General features: G+C 41.1%; 1 protein-coding gene across 1 annotated transcript in view; it reads left to right on the top strand.

Moving 5' to 3' along the window:
* Window positions 1-16,903, top strand: part of PID1 (phosphotyrosine interaction domain containing 1) — a 90,022-nt gene that overhangs the window by 16,542 nt on the left and 56,577 nt on the right. The window contains exon 2 of the mRNA XM_081910609.1: window positions 15,066-15,212. Within this exon, the coding sequence (XP_081766735.1) occupies window positions 15,066-15,212 (147 nt within the window). The remainder of the gene's footprint in view (window positions 1-15,065; window positions 15,213-16,903) is intronic.

The following is a 16,903-nucleotide window of genomic DNA, read 5'->3' on the forward strand; positions in this document are numbered from 1 at the left end:
TTACATGGCATGGTGAATTTTGTCCAAGTATAATATAGTAGTGTTCTCTCTTCAAAATTTCTGAAGAGCTCTCTTATAACATCAGTCAGGAAAGTAATAAAATATGACAGGTTTGGGGGGAAAAACATTGTTGTACAGTAGAATGGGGAGGGGGGGAATGTTAGCAGGCACAGAATCCTTATCTATTACTTTACTTTTGACTTCCTTCTTTCTGTCTCTTTCTCATTTTATTACATCCTATTCTATTTTTAATGTTTGGAATGGATTTACATGCCTTGGTTTAGGAACAGCACTAGTTGGTGCCATCCCTAGAATGCCTGATAAAAGTTGTACCAAATGATAAAACTTCTAAAAACAGTTCAAATATAGATGCAGACTTAGATCAGATGCAGATTCTGATTAAGATGTCACAACAATTTAAGATGCTGGCAAAGCAGAAAATTGGCAAATGAGAGACAAGGAGAAAGCATATAAGTTTGAGGCATGCTCCTGGTTCTCGAAACCAGGTGATGTCTGAATTGAACCTCTCTTACTGAAGGCACAGGAGAAGACTGCTGTCTGAAAGCTGAACAAGAAAAAAATAATGCGAGCTAGTGCAGCATAGCAGTTAATGTTGGACTTGGAACAAGGTTAAGATCACTCAGCTGCAGAACCTACTGTGTGACTTTGGCTTAGACATTCTATTTCACCCTAGCCTATTTCACAGAGTTGTTGAGGATATAAAATGGTTGGGAAAGAACCAAGCTCATTCAAGGAAAAGTGGGATATAACTAAACATCTAGACGTCTCTCTTAAGAAAAGCCTTAGAGATGACTTGATCTTAAACTAAGGAACAAACTTCAATCCTATCAAGCAGAAAAGATTAAAGTCAGTTTATTGAAAGCCTATTTATTGAAAGGGACTCGGGTGGCGCTGTGGGTAAAACCTCAGTGCCTAGGACTTGCCGATCGCATGGTCGGCGGTTCGAATCCCCGCAGCGGGGTGAGCTCCCGTCGTTCGGTCCCAGCTCCTGCCCACCTAGCAGTTCGAAAGCACCCTTAAGTGCAAGTAGATAAATAGGTAACGCTTTATAGCGGGAAGGTAAACGGCGTTTCCATGTGCTGCTCTGGTGCCGGTTCGCCGGAGCAGCCTTGTCACGCTGGCCACGTGACCCAGAAGTGTCTGCGGACAACGCTGGCTCCCGGCCTCTAGAGTGAGATGAGCGCACAACCCTAGAGTCTGTCAAGACTGGCCTGTACGGGCAGGGGTACCTTTACCTTTACCTTTATTGAAAGCCTAAAGTGCAAAAAGATGGAAAATCCAGAGCTCCTATGCTTTCAAAAGTTGCACAGAATTTGATTTGAGCTTGCACATTTAAGCACAGGAGGAGATATGGAAGTTCCCCTGGAGAACTGCCCCCAGCTGGATATGAAGTGATTTAATTTTGCAGGTGATGAATCTTCATAGCATCTGAAACAGATCTTAAAGGCATGGGAACATGAATTCTCAGCAGCTTATCATATATTCTGTGGAGTGCAGTACAGTGTTGGGCATGCACAGTATTGCTAGACCTAGAACCATGGTTTGAAATTGGCTTAGTATCCTGGCTTGTTATGAAGCTTTTCCTGGTTTGAACAAAATGGGAGACTACAGTTAATTAGAGACTTCCTGGCTTAATTGTGGCTAATGTGAATGGAAGAACAAAAAGATTGCATGCAGGGGTGTTGCTAGGAAGTTAAAAAAACTTGGGGCATGAGTCAATGGTCCAAACTTGCATGTGTTAATTTATATGTAAAGATGAAAAAATAGGTTAACTTTAGGAGAGGAAAAACATCTGGCTGATGCTGCCATGATGTGCTCTGAATATGGGATGCCTACAGGATTTTCTGGGCTGAGTACCTATGGACCTTCTGCCACACCCATAAAAGGTTTGGAAAAACTGCTGCTCATGTGCATATTGAAACCAAAATGAGTCTTACCCAACATCTGGCAAGACTCCTCTCTTTGCCCAACATGTGTGCATGCCTGCACACACATGCAGTGGGCTACTATGAAATATGGTAAACTTTGGCATTCCATTGTAATTAGTAAATTCATATCAATAAGTACATGTTTTCCCCCCGATGTCTGCTATTTATTTGCTTTGAGGGTGGTAGTGGCCTTAGGAATGCAGAAAGGCACCACAGAACTCAATGAATAGAAGATGTGAAAATGGCTTCTGTTGGAGGAAGTCGTGGTGCTTCTAAAGTTTAATTTGAGTCTGTTGAAGTCAATCAGTGTCTTTGTACTGGTTTGAGCTGGCACTGGATCACATCCTCTCCTTTTAAAGACTCTGCTTGTATTCAGTACATCTGTGAGAAAAATAAATATTTACAGTGTATTTCCCTTCAGCCTTTATTAGAACATAGGGATAGGATGGAAGGAAGCATTACGGGCATCTTAACTTCATATGTAGACTGCTTCTTAAACAGAAGCTGGGAGAGAAAATGGAGCAGCCAAGCTCTGTTGTGCCTCCTTTTTAATTACATGCTAAAAGAATGAAAGGGAAAAGGCAGACTTCCTTTCGCCACTGTAGATTTGCATTTAGAAATGTGCGCACACTGGTCCCTTTCACTCTTTATTTACATGAAGGGGTAACAAGTGAAGAAAGGATCTGAAGGATGGCAGCTGTAGCCCCATCCCTGTCATCCACGCTTGAGGTGTGGAGGTGTTTGTGCAGGGTTGTAGAACAAGAATGGGGAGCCACTGGCCCTCCAAATGTTGTTGGACTCCAACTCCCATCAGCCCTAGTCAGCATGGTAAGTGATCAGGGATGATGGGCATTGTAGTCTAGTGACATCTTTCTAAAACTGGAGGGAGGTACTGCTTGTAGAGGTCTATGGGCGAATGCTCCCCTGCCTCAGACCTCCACACAAATATGTGGATGGCTAGACTGGGAGGAGCTTTGTGTTGGGGTGAAAGCAGACTTTATAACATTTGTAACACTTTTGAAAGGTTTACTCAAAAAACCATTTTCCCCAACAGTTTGTAAGTAGCCTTGCTATACCAGTGCTGACTATGGAGATTGGAGAATTCCAACGAAAACAGAAATGGAAACAGAAATAGCCATGTTTGTTTGTTTGTTCCATGTCCAGAACCGAAATCAATCCAGTGAATCTGATTGGTATTTGCTGCTGCTGTTGTTTGCAGTCTGTAAATGATTTGCAATTGATTCCATTTCTATCCACCTTCCAGTTTGCATTGTGTTTCCTTTGCGTTGAAATGAATGGGGTGGAATAACGTAATGTAATGACAGCGTAACTTATGTAGTTTACATAATTAGTTACGTAAATTATGTAAGTTAGTAATTTCGCCACAGCAGGCAGTAAGATGAATTATGCAGTTTTGGGTGGAACAAAACAGTGCTGCATGCGATGAATAAATGGTGGAAAGGAAAATGATGCCTTCTTATATCCCTAATGGAGAGGCTGTTAAAATCAGAAGATACACAAGAGTGCTTTTTCAGGAAGATGTCTTAATAGTATAACATTTGTTTAGGCAAGTGCTTTTCTCAAAGACCCTGAATTTATTATTTTACTGAGCTAAATATTTCTTTGCTGGATAGGTTCTCTCTCAAACTATCTGATCCGTCTACTAGATATGTGTGTTTTTCATTTACAAACAGTATTATTCAACACTCTGTTATTTTTAAGTAGTTGAGAAATGGCCATTTAAACTGAACATTGAAACTTGGAGTTACTATTACTGGGTTCAAACTACCTTTTTGTACAATAGGTGAAGTAACTTTTTATTTGAAAGGGTTTCATTTGTTTGTTTTGCATTCTAATCTATGAAAAAGCACATTACACCAGTTCCCACACTCCCTGGAAAAAGCCCCACTCATGACCAAAACACAGAAGAAGAACAGGCAGCAAAGGGGAGGTCCCAGAGATGCCTAGAAGTAGAGAAAAGAATAGGATTCTTTTCTTGTGGGAAGTTTTGATATTATGGCAGCATGCTACTTGGTTTTTGAGATCTTTGCCATTTTTTCTTGTGAGAGATCTTTAGGTGGTAAAATTAAGAAGAAGAAGAAAGAGCACACATGGAAATTGTGTTCATTGATCCTTTAATCCAAAGTATAACTCAATTCAGAAAGTTTGCCATGATAATATCACAGAGTATACTTGGGGTTTTAGCAGTTGAACTGTAAGGACTGCCACAGGGATGTTCTCTTATATGACCCCATTTGGTTTGAGTGGGGAAGTGTGAAGTGCACAGAAGAGGTAACTTGAGCAGGAGAACTTCCTGGCATCTTCCACCCTTGATAATGAGGCCGTTGTTTGTGTGCAAGCTGTTCACACCGACCACTTTCTCACAATACATAATTTGTGGTCTTGTTCCTTGAAGATGGTTTATATCAAACAAAACTGCCATTCATAAAGGGCCAAGCAAATGTAGTAAAACATGATCATAGCTGGGAATTGCTGCAAACTATGGATTTATGTCAAGAATGTTAATGATTTGTTTATGAATAAGTGAGCCCATAGTATTGTGAAACATTCTGAGAATTGCTGAATGGACAGTTTAAACTGAACTGAGACAATTCCTGAGCTAAATAAGCTGTATTGGTTGTGTGTGTGAAAGAACTGGTTGCAGCTAAGTTTATGATTTTAATAAACAGCACTTTCTTTTACTCCGTCTGTCCAAATTATAAGTTGCTGCTGCTCACATATAAACATGGGTTTTCTATCTTTTTGTTTCTCAGCCCATAAGGAATAATTATGAACATGTACCCTTGCATATTGTAGATGATTAAAGCTGCATTTTAAAATCTAGCTGTTAAGAATCCTAGCATTTTAGAAAGCCCAGTATGTATTTGGCTACTAAAGCAGTATTCCAGAACCACAGTGAAGATATCAACTTTGAAGTTTATTAACTAATAAATTATCATAAACTTTAAAAAGGATTATGAACTGCAAATTTCATTAAAGCAACTTGGAAGTCTTCCAGGGCAGAAATATTTTCTTCTATATCCAGAAGCTATGGCTATGTGAGCCAGTAAGCAATGGGGGCAGCACATTCCAGGAAATTGATTATTTCAGGAATATATGTAGAAAACCCCTTATGCGGTTGGCATAATCATGAAACCCTGATGCAGTTGTAACTCTATATGTAAAGTCCTTCTCAGTGAGGATTTTTCAGAGTTTTGCAGCTCACTTGCCAGTAAATGGTTACATCAGAGACGTGCTTTACCCTTTGACTGATTGGAACAGCTATGTACAGATTGGAAATGAAGCACAACTTGTTTTTTCCTATATGGCTGTCCTGTAAATACTGTTTCCGCACTTACTAAGCTGATGGTTCCTGGAGTATGTCGAGATTTGAATGGTTTTCAAATATGTATAACTTTGGCAAACCATCTAGACAACGTTTCCGTAGCCTAGATGAGGACAGGGGGTAAGGATATTAGATGCACAGGCAGTGCTCTGAAGTAAATTGGCTAACTATGAAATACTTTCTTCTTTCGGTGCCAAAGACGAGACATTCTGGAGCCAGTTTTAATACATCCACTATATTTGAGCAGGCCAGCATCCAGAGGCATCAGACTGTCCCTTCTAGTCTAGATTCTACTCATAGTATTGAGAGCTTAATTTTAAAACATGCTGAAATGAATGGAAGCCTGTCCATTGATTTGGATCTTTGAACTGGACTCATTAATAGTACTTATGGATAAAATAAAAATAATAATGTTTGAGGTTATTGCTGCAGTAATTTCTAGAGGCTGTTAGTGGGCCACTTACCAGAAACTTCTTCTTATAAAAAACGTTCATTTCAAAGTGTATAAGAGCTGCTCTGCTCATCAGAGCAAAGGTCTATTCAGGCATGCCTGTTTTCTCCCAGCCTGAAAGATGCCCATGGGAAACCTGGAAGCAGATCACATTCTATATTTAGCATTCAGGCCTTTAAAATGCTTTCCATCAATTAAGTGAGGCTCACAGGTATACAGCTTCCCAGGCCCTGCAATCCTTTCTTAAATGTTCATGTCATGTTGGCCATTTCCATTGCTATAGGTATTGGGACTCAGTTCCTGTACAGTGGACCCTCTAGTTATGTACCGCTCTGGATATGTAACTTTTGGGTTATGAATGTGGCAAATCCGGAAGTGTGTACTTCCGGGTTTCACCGCGCACACATGTGCAGAAGTGGCGCCTCTGCCTATGGACTTTTTGGGTTGTGGACAGATCCCCGGAACGAATTTAATTCGTATCTGGAGGGTCCACTGTTTATGATTCATTCAAGTACAGCAATGAAACTCCTCTCCACTCCCCCAAGACCCATTTTGCTGAAGAATGGTACTGTATACAGATTCACAAAATGAGTGGAACCTGTAACAGAATGTAGCAGCATGGCTTGCTGATGTTCAGTGTTCTAGCCACTCTATTCCATTTCCCTTCACCTGCTCCAATTTTGGCTGTTACTTGTGTATCTTTCTTTTGATACCCCCTTCCCAAAAAAAGTGCAATTATTTCCAGAGAGTTGCCTAGCCTTGTTTGCTTTTAGCAGCAAGTTCCTTCCCACAAGTACCTGGTGAAGAGACTAATGTGGACAGGTCATAGTATTCTGGAGAGTTGATGGTTTGTGGTGTTTGGAAAAGTCAACAAAATACAGTTAAGAGAGCATTTTTTAAAAACCCACTTTAAGATACTTTTGTTCTTTCTTCCTATTATCTCTTGAATATCCAGAAATGGCAGTAGGTGATCAGAGGTATGCAGGTCGAAGGTAGATTGTATTTATCACATAACTCAATAAATGCCACCATATTTTGTTTGTGCATTCACAGCAATGAATGGTCCATGTTTTCTGGCACTTCTGTCGTGGTTCTTGCCACAAACTTTTCAAGGTTTGTGTTAAAAGACTTTGCTGTGTCTGCTTAAAGTGCCACAACTGCTAGGGGGACAGAAGGGCTGCAAGGTAGAATCCGACACCATGGAGCACCAAGAGTGTCACCTCCCTGGAAAAACTGAATTTTGCAGCTTTTAAAGAGACTCAACTGAGGAAAAAAAGTTGCAGAGTTGGTTCATTTAACCAGAAAGGACCTTATTATTTATTTATTGCACCTATATCCCACCAATTCTCCAGGGAGTTCAAGGACCTGGTGTACATGGGTCTCCCTTCCCTCATTTAATCCCTACAACAACCCTATTGGGTAAGTTAGGCTGAGAGACAGTGACTGGTCCAAGGTGTGACCTTCATGGCTGGGTGGGAATTTGTATAGTGGTGCCCCGCAAGACGAACGCCTCGCAAGACGAAAAACCCGCTAGACGAAAGGGTTTTCCGTTTTGGAGGCGCTTTGCAAAACGAATTTCCCTATGGGGTTGCTTCGCAAGACGAAAAAAATCTTGCATCCCCCCGCAGGTTTTTTCCGCTTTTTCCGCCCTTTTCTTAAGCCGCTAAGCCTCTTATCAGCTGTTCCGCTGATAAGCCGCTTAACAGCTGATCGCTGGAAGCCGCTTGACAGCTGTAGCGCTAATCCGCTAAGCTGTCAATGGGCTTGCTTCGCAAGACGAAAAAACCGCTAGACGAAGAGAATCGCGGAACGAATTCTTTTCGTCTAGCGAGGCACCACTGTACCCTGGTCTCCCAGGTCCTAGTTTGACACTGTAATCACTACAGCACACTGGTTCTCCAAGGTGTGCTGTGTTGGCTGAGATACAGCCTTGTAAGGGCATTCATAATAATTGATTTAACAAAGGTGTTTCTACGGGCTTCCAAACTCCCCTCTCAGAGTTCGAACTTGCAGTGGACTTTTCACTAGTCGCACTTCAGAAACAGATAAACTCAGACTAAGATTTAAATAAGTCTACAGTTCAGTCTGGGTGGTTAGTTCCACCCTCCACCCCAGCAGATGAGGTGCTTCTGGTTAATTAGGCCTTGCTTGTTTCAGCAGTTTGATACTCTTAAGGCATGGGGAAGACATTGGTCCCATCAGCATTTTGGGACTAGAGTAAGTGAGTGGCAATGTGACCTCAGGTCCGGGAGGTGTTGGCAGAATGGTCTTCTGTGCAGGAGCTCCTGGTGCAATTTCCTCTAGTCCTTTGATTCTTCAAGTTGATGCATCATTCCTTGAAAAGGAGAAGTTGGGACACTTGGTGACAGGGACAAATACAAGTTACACCACTCCCCCACCCAAACCTTTAGTTTCTTTGAAGTCCAGGATCATAAAACATTTTTAACACATTTTTAATGATTTTGAAACAAGTACAATAACTATTAAACACTTATCTGCAACACGCAGTACCATAAGCTCATGTTCTTACTCATTGAACCATAGCCTTCACCTGAGTTTACCAGGATGCTGTTATTTTATTTTTCTCAGTGGCTTGGAGAGCAGATGACTTTGAGAATGCTCAACTTCTTGTGTTGTCAGTTTCTTTCTCTTGCTTTATCATTCCTCTGACTCTGGATCCTAGCCAGTGAATTTCTTTATAGAAAAAGACTCTCCTAATAGAATACAATACAGCCCCAGCTGTTAGGAACTACTCTCCCCTCAGTAGGTTTTCAGACACCCAAACATATCTTGTAGCATCATGTAGCACAACTTGTCCCCTAGACTTAAGACAGATGTAGCCTTATATCTATGTTAGCTAGAGTTATTTGATCTCTGTGATTTCTTAATGATTCTTAGTGATTTCTTAATTTGACTTCTTTGGGAGGCTTCTGAGAAACTGTAATCTTGACTAGCTTGTTAACATTTTCTTTATTCCTCTATGCTTCACAATGCTACCTCCATTTTTAGATGGTTTTTCAAAGTCACCAGCAGAATTCCACAAATTTTTTTCTGGAGCTGAGGTGGTCTGTCTTCCAGAGCTGCTAATAATTCTCCATGGTTAAGGTTTAAGCCATCGCTTTAAATAAGGACCTTTTCATCTTCATGCACTATTCCCACATCCCAGTTCGAAGAAGTACCAATGCCAGTGCTGTACGTATACTGTGCAATTGAAACTTGTATGGTACAAGAAGTAAAACATAGTTAGGCACTTATTATTTTTATTTTATTTTATTTACCCAAAGTTCCGCATACTTATTTAAGCTGAAGAGCCTTTGGACCTTTGCTGTTCTGCAAAATGATGAAGTGTTATCTTACATCAGGCAAATATTAGACCATTTTAGAAGCATGGGGCTTTAAAACAAATGAAGTCTGTTGTTCCTTGAACCTAGATAGTCAATATAATTTCATTTCCCCATGCTTGAAAAAGTGATGGTTTTACTTTGTGATGACTGGTAAGAGATGCACGAAGAAGCTTTGAAGAAAACAGTTCCTCTGCATTTGTTTCCAATAGCAACTTCATTGATAATAATTTCTCCCGCCCTGACAACCAGATGTGGTTGTTCTCAGCTGATACTATAAATGCTGAAATAAAATAGTTGAAAATTAAATCAATGTTACGTAATGCTTGTAGCTGAGAAAATATGAAATTGATATTCTCCCTGGGCCAGAATTCCACATAACATGAAACTTCTTTTGCATTAGTCTATCTCTTTCTCCCAGCTTTTTGCTCACTAGTTCAGAGAGATTCATGACTCTGTATGGTAAAAGATCTGATCCAGTAATCTTTCTATATGCATGTTTAGAGGATTTACAGAAACACTTTGGAAAAGCATGTATATTTCAAGACAATCAGACTTTACACTCCAACATTTCATTGAATTTGATAGAGTTGTAGTTATTGTTCCTGAGTGATACGAAAGCATATGTATCTTGCAACATGTGCTGCACCAGATCTTGGGTTTGTTTAAGATTAACTCACTACTTTAGATTATTGCCAAAATCTATAGAAAAGTAATACAATAGTAGAAACCTGCTTCTACCCCCCTGACCCAAATTCTGATGGTGATCTGAGGGAATAAAATTAAGGCATCCCAGAAAATATGGATGATGCATCTAAAATCCATAAAGACCATAAAGGAAATCTACCTTCTAATGGGATTATGGGGGTAGGGGAGATGGCTTTAACTGATGAGAGGCTGGGTTTCAGTAGTTTTACATCCTGAATAAACAGCTAGTTTTCTTAAGAAGCTGGTCTCTCTTTGTCTGTGGAAGCTGGAAGACACCTCAGACTCCATTTTAGTGTTTATATGGAGTAGCTTGGCAGCTGTGCCTCCCTAATCTACTCAAAAAGCATCTCCCTCTTCCTTTCCCCTCCCGAACTAAAGTTGTGCCATGGTTGCCTTGGCCATACTCCAGTCTGCCAAGATGAAGCTATATAGTTGAAAAGTACCAGTAAGCATAGCTATATAAATAGCTCTCTTCTCTAATTGGCTACACTTATCTGTACAACGTATTACCTGTCTTCATTTGTGGCTTTATAACATTGCGCAAGACTATATTGGTTGGAACAGTTTGCCTTCCAAATACATTCAGCTGCAATAGTGGGGCTAATAGTTACATATCAAAGTAGTAGCAAAAGACCAAAGTATGTGAAATGTGATCTGGCTGAGTAGATAATGTGGGGAAGATGAAACGCTAGGTAATTTAAAAATGTACATATTATTATGTAAACATTCTGTTGAACTGGTGATTACTTTATCATTGACTATCAAGGTAAATGGACAACTTTTCAAAGTCAGAATTAAAGTCAGCACATTTGCTGTGGGTAGTAACCTACAAAATAAGTTAATATTCATGTTTCAAATCCCAGACATCTGCCTGGTTTATACTAATGCTGAGCAGCTGCCGCTTTACTTCGTGGATTGGAGGAGCAGGTGTACGGTACGCTCATTTCTGGAGGCAGAAAACTCACTCTGAATTGGACCGAACACGGGTTAGAGCTGAACGTCAAGCCAGCAATTGGTGATAGTAATGGTGAAGAGGACCTTCTTCACCGCCTCTATTGCATCTGCAGAAAGCAGCAGCAGGAGACTCCTTTAGGTGGCAGTCTAATAATGGAACCACCTCCACCACTGGGGCCTGGTGAGGACCCCAAGATCTCCTGCAATGATTTTGCATTTTTTTTCAGATAAAGTCACTCAGATTCAGAAAGAGGTAGACTCCACTGTGGTAGCAGGGCCGGGGCAGGAGAGTGCTAGAGTCCTGTCTACTCAAGTTGCATGGGATCAGTTCCAATCTGTTATCTCCGAGGATGTGGACAGGCTGCTTGGATGAGTGAAACTGACTACCTGTCTCCTTGATCCTTGCCCATCCTAGTGATTGGGAGTGGCCACTGAGGCCATATAACACATATCCTGAAAGACCTACATTGGCTCCCAGTACATTTCCAAGCACAATTCAGAGTTGGTGCTGACCTTTAAAGCCCTAAATGAGCTTGGTCCAGTATACCTGAAGGAGCGTTTCCACCCTCATCTTTCAGCTCGGACACTGAAGTCCAGCTCCAAAGGCCGTCTGGCAGTTTTCTCACTGCGAGAAGTTAGGTTACAGGGAACCAGGCAGAGGGCCTTCTCGGTGGCACCCGCCGTGTGGACCGTCCTCCCATCAGATGTCAAGGAAATAAACCAACTATCTGACGTTTAGAAGACATCTGAAGGCAACCCTGTATCGGGAAATTTTCAATGCCTAATGCTTTACAATTTTTATGTGCTGTAAGCTGCCTTGAGTGACTGGGGAAACACAGCCAGATGGGTGGGATATAAATATTATTATTATTAGTAGTAGTAATAATAATTATTTCCTCAACTATGTATTTCAGGTAGCATATAATGCATGTGCATCATATGTACTGTGACAGTGTCCCATCTGCACAATTTACTCCCCACAGAAAATGTTTTTGAAAACTGATGTTAGCATTTTGGGTGTGTGGCTTGCCTATGGTGCAAAATAGCCTGGTACTGGCACTGGTCATAGGTGCATATGCTCTCACCATACAATGTCTAAGGTGCACATCCACTTTCACCACTGTTAGAAGGAATCCTCAACAACTACTTTTATACCGCTTAATTGCTGAAGTTTTTAAGCAGTGTTCATAAGATTACAAAAATCATTCAGTGGGCAAAGTCAGTTAAAATCATAATAAAACAGAAAGCTTACTTAAAAATGCCTGCTGAAATAGAAATGTTTTTGTCAAGCACATGAAGTTCAACAGGGGACTAACTGATAATATAAATGTGCTTGTTTGCTTCTGAATCTTCTTCCATACAATTTTTCTACTTTAAAATTGGGAAGATGAGAGAAGATTATGTTAGCTGCTATGCAGCCTAGCTCTGGCAATGGCTGCTCTCAGTCTTATGAATCACTACCAAAATTAGGTCTGGTCTGGACATATAAGTTAAGATCAGAACAAGCCAAGTGTATGAGAAAAGGATGGCAAGCAAATGTGTGACAAGGAAAGAATTTAGTATCAACTGCTGACTTGTAAATTTGATGGGAAATATCTTCGAACTAATTTCAGTGTATTGAATTAACAGCAACCTTAATCATTTCCTTCCTGTTGTGGAAGTTTTTTTGGAAACTGAACTGCTTGTACAAACAGTAAGGAAATATTGGTGCACCTATGTATCACAGGGGTCAGCAAACTTTTTCAGCAGGGGGCCGGTCCATTGTCCCTCAGACCTTGTGGGGGGCCGGACTTTATTTTGAAAGAAAAAAACTGAACGAATTCCTATGCCCCACAAATAACCAAGAGATGCATTTTAAATAAAAGGACACATTCTACTCATGTAAAAACACGCTGATTCCCAGATCGTCCGTGGGCCGGATTTAGAAGGCAATTGGGCCAGATCCAGCCCCCGGGCCTTAGTTTGCCTACCCATGATGTAGCATGATAAATGAGTAGGATGGCAAAGCAGCTATTACTTATGCACACTTTTCATGTTTATGGTTTTTCAAGTGTGTAACCACTTACCATTATGATAGCTTTATTTATTTTGGTTTGTGGTTAACTTTTCATTCAAGAACTTTTCATACTGTTTTGCCGGGGTCACCAATATTGTGTTTATGTAAAGTATGCTAATTGTTTGTTGCTGAGAACTTCTTGTGAAATTTGTATAAAGAATTCTTATTACATGGCCTTTGTAAATAAAGCATCCGTGGGACATCTGTGGTTACATAAAACAAAAGTAGATGGGGGACAGTGAAAAAAGATATAACCATGTAGTTTGTAGACTTAAACTTGAACGCACACCGAAGTGTGGCTGCTGCCTGCTGGGTCTGCATTGCTTTTAGTGAAATGCACACATTGCACATTGAACTGTATATTCTGTGGAAAGTTATTCAGTGCAGGTAGATTGCATGGGCACTCAGACACACAGTGATGCCTTTGATGACCTGTGCCACAAACTAGATATAATGAGCACTCATATTGGTGTGCTCTGTAGACTGATAGCTGTGGTTTTATATATACTAGCCTTTTGCTCTCTTTCACTCTTGTCTGATGTTCCTAACTCTTCTTTTAGACATTCTTTGCTTCTTTTGCATTCTTATGGACTTTTATATATATTTTCTGTTTTAACTCATTTTAGTGGTTTTTTAAAAATAGATTTTGAATGACTGTACCCCCTCCCTCCTTATGCTGGCCTATGACCATAATAAAGTGTTGATTGGTGATGGATTGGTAGTTTAAATCCCCTTTTGAATGGTGGGAAGTTCTTGGAAAAAGTGAACCTGAGAATGCATAGTGTTATGTGCTTACCACCAGCAGTGCCGGATTTACGTATAAGCTAAACAAGGGGTCCCACCAAAAAATCTAAAAGAAAAAAATCTGGATACTTCTTAATTGTATTTCAGTTCAACAATTACTTTGATAAAATACATACCGTAGATTCCGGCGTATTAGGCGACTGGGCATATTAGACGACCCCCCAAATAGGCAGCTGCAATTTGGGCGTTCGTCTTATAAGCCCAGTAGCCTAATACGCTGGGCAGCTCCATGCTGGGAGAAAGCTGCCCGGCGTGGAGCAGAGCCCGCCACTGGTTGCTGCTGCTTTGGGGCCGCCGCCGCCGTGGGTGGGCTCTGCTCCATGTTGCCCATACTCGGCGTATAAGATGACCCCCGACTTTTAAACCTCTTTTCTGGGGTTAACAAGTTGTCTTATATGCCAGAATCTACGGTATTTTTAATGTGCAAATGGCTTTAGATGCCTATTAGGTCCATAAATTGCCATGTAGCATATATTCAACACAAAAAACCCAGTGTCAATTTGTTGTTGGCAAAGGACAGCTAGACATATAAAGGGCCCCATTACCTTCAGTAGCTTAGGGCTTCATCAAACCTAAATCTGGCCTTGACCACTACCATGGGTGGTGAAAATCTGGAGCTTGACTTCCTTTTGGAAGAGTGATTGCTGGAGACATATGGCATTTTGAAATATTTGATTTATCTACAAATATACAGTACATATAGACCATAGAGAGAGGTGGGAAGCTCCCAGTTTTGGGACCAGACGCAGCCTTACAGGGCTTTCTTGTTTGACTTGCTAACCTCTCCCTAGTCCCCAGTCTTCTCAGGCCCATTTCCCGCGCTATTGAACTATTTCCCGCTGATCAGAGGAGTGGGGTGGGGATGGGATGGGGGAGGTCATTGGAAGGGCTGCTTAGCTGCTTAGTGGAATCACCTCAGAAGGAAAGAAACAAGGAAATGGCAGAGTCTCTCTGCAGAGCTACCAATGGAGTTAGTCTGGTTTTCCTGTCCCTTCTTCCTCACTAAAGCTTTCTGTGGCCCCAGAAATGTAAGATATGGCATAACAATGTAAGATGTGGCATAGAGGACTACAGAAGAAAGGGGGAATTGATGGAAATCAGAGGGCTACCTTCCATGAGCTCAAGAGCATTCTACTTTCACAAGAGTAGGTTTGGATCCAAACCAAGCTTTTCAATGCCCTGTGTTAATGTTTTCTCTCTCTTCCTCTCTCTCTCCATTTGTAATTTGAAAAATGAAAAAGAAAAGCATATATTTCAAACCTCCCTATCTTGGATTTTTACATGAACTTAAAGCAGTTTTCATTCCTTCCAGCATTGTTTCCATGTCACTGCACAGATCATTAGAACAAGTCAGGTAGAAATATTGACCTTCACGTTCGTTGTTTTGAATTTAAACACATAAATTCTGCAAAATAAAATAAAAATCTTCTGTCTTTTTTATTCTTTTTTCATTTAGCACTTTCAGACCATGTTGAAGACTAAGCTAAATGTCTTAACCCTTCGGAAGGAACCTCTCCCCACAGTGATCTTCCATGAGCCAGAAGCCATTGAGCTGTGCACCACAACTCCATTAATGAAAACCCGGTCACATGCTGGATGCAAGGTATCTAATAATTCAAAATCCAGGCAACATGCCTGTTGTGGAAATATTCTGCACCAATAAAGAGACAGTTGAAAAGGGGTGAGAAATTTAAACACCTATAGTATTTAAACAGCAGTATTCAAATATTTGTTCAGGGTGTTAGATCCAGGCTAAAGTTATGCTTAGAATAGGCCCATTGAGTATCCTAAGTCTTGCTGATTTCATTGGGCCTGCTCTAAGCATGTTATGGGTCTTAGTCCAACTCATTAACTTCCACAAAATTCAAAACAGAATGTTATTAAATCTCAGAAAAATTTACCGTGAAGCGATCCCTGGACTGGTACGAACCATAATCATATCCTCTGTTAGGTTAGGTTTTTATTTTTATTTACTTTAATTTGGCCAGATTCCTCACTGACAGATAAGGAAGCTGGAACCTAAAAATTGTTGACCCCTTGAATCAGAGGTAGGAAAGTAGATCCAGTCAGTGGGCTGGATTCTAACTTCCCCTACTCCCTGCAGGTCAACTTTTACAGTGTGTGGGATCACTTTCTGGTCAGTCACACAACATTGCAATGATGTCAAGCAGGTGACACATGTCAGTGTTCTAATGAGATTGCTGAAACTACCGTTCATACAGCAATTTCCTTTGAAGGTGCGTGATCGGCCACAGGAACGCACCTTCAAAGCGGGTTGTTGTCTCTTCCAAACAGGCATTTGCCAGTTACAAAAAACACCTTTGAAACTTCCATTTTCCAATGCAGTGCAGCTGATCCCATTGGGGCTCCCTGGGACAGACACTGAGTCCCATAGGATGTCAGGTGTATGGCAGGAGGGGCTGTTTGCGAGGAACAGCTTCACAAGCCAAATTAGGACCCATTCCAGGCCTAATTGGGTCTGTGGGCCAGAGGTTTCCCATCTAGGCCTTGAATGACTCTTATTTTAAGAACCACACAGAATCAATTCTTAGAGGTTGAATCATTTTAAGAAATACACTTATGAATAATAATGATAAAAAATTGGCAGAAACTTAGCATGTTTAAGGTCAGAGGTTGCAGTCCCTGAGTAGATGGGCTGCGGAAGACATCTCTACCTCAATACCAGGAAAGTTGCTGCTAATCAAGTAGAAAGTGCTGGGCTATGTGGACACAGGTGAGAGTGAGGTTTCCATCAGTAGAATGGGGAGGGAAGCAATATGCAATGATTCCCCCTCCCTCTGCTCCCCCTGTAAATTTGTTCTGGAGGGCCCTTGAACCCTTTGGAACAGATTCAGAGGTTTATATGGGAAATGGTCAAATAATGCTTCTCTCTTAGTTCTGCTGATGCAAGCCTTATTGTTAGCTGAGTGTTTGGCTGCAACCCTTAGCTGTATAAGCGAGTTTCTTGCCCCAATTTTTATCCTTTATCCTAACAAATTTCATTTGGTTGGATCCTTACATTTGCGGGTTCACTCATGGAATGGAGGGGAATCTTTAGCTCAGTAGGTAAGACTGTTTGTAGCTCTGTGGTAGAGTACAGTGGTGCCTCGCAAGACGAAATTAATCCGTTCTGTGAGGCTCTTTGTATAGCGGTTTTTTCGTCTTGCGAAGCAAGCCCATTGACAGCTTAGCGGATTAGCGCTACAGCTGTCAAGCGGCTCCCAGCGATCAGCTGTTAAGCGGCTTATCAGCGGAACAGCTGATAAGCGGCTTAGCGGCTTAAGAAAAGGGCGA

Source organism: Podarcis melisellensis, assembly GCF_964234715.1.
Source record: "Podarcis melisellensis genome assembly, chromosome: 5".
Classification (NCBI taxonomy): domain Eukaryota; kingdom Metazoa; phylum Chordata; class Lepidosauria; order Squamata; family Lacertidae; genus Podarcis; species Podarcis melisellensis.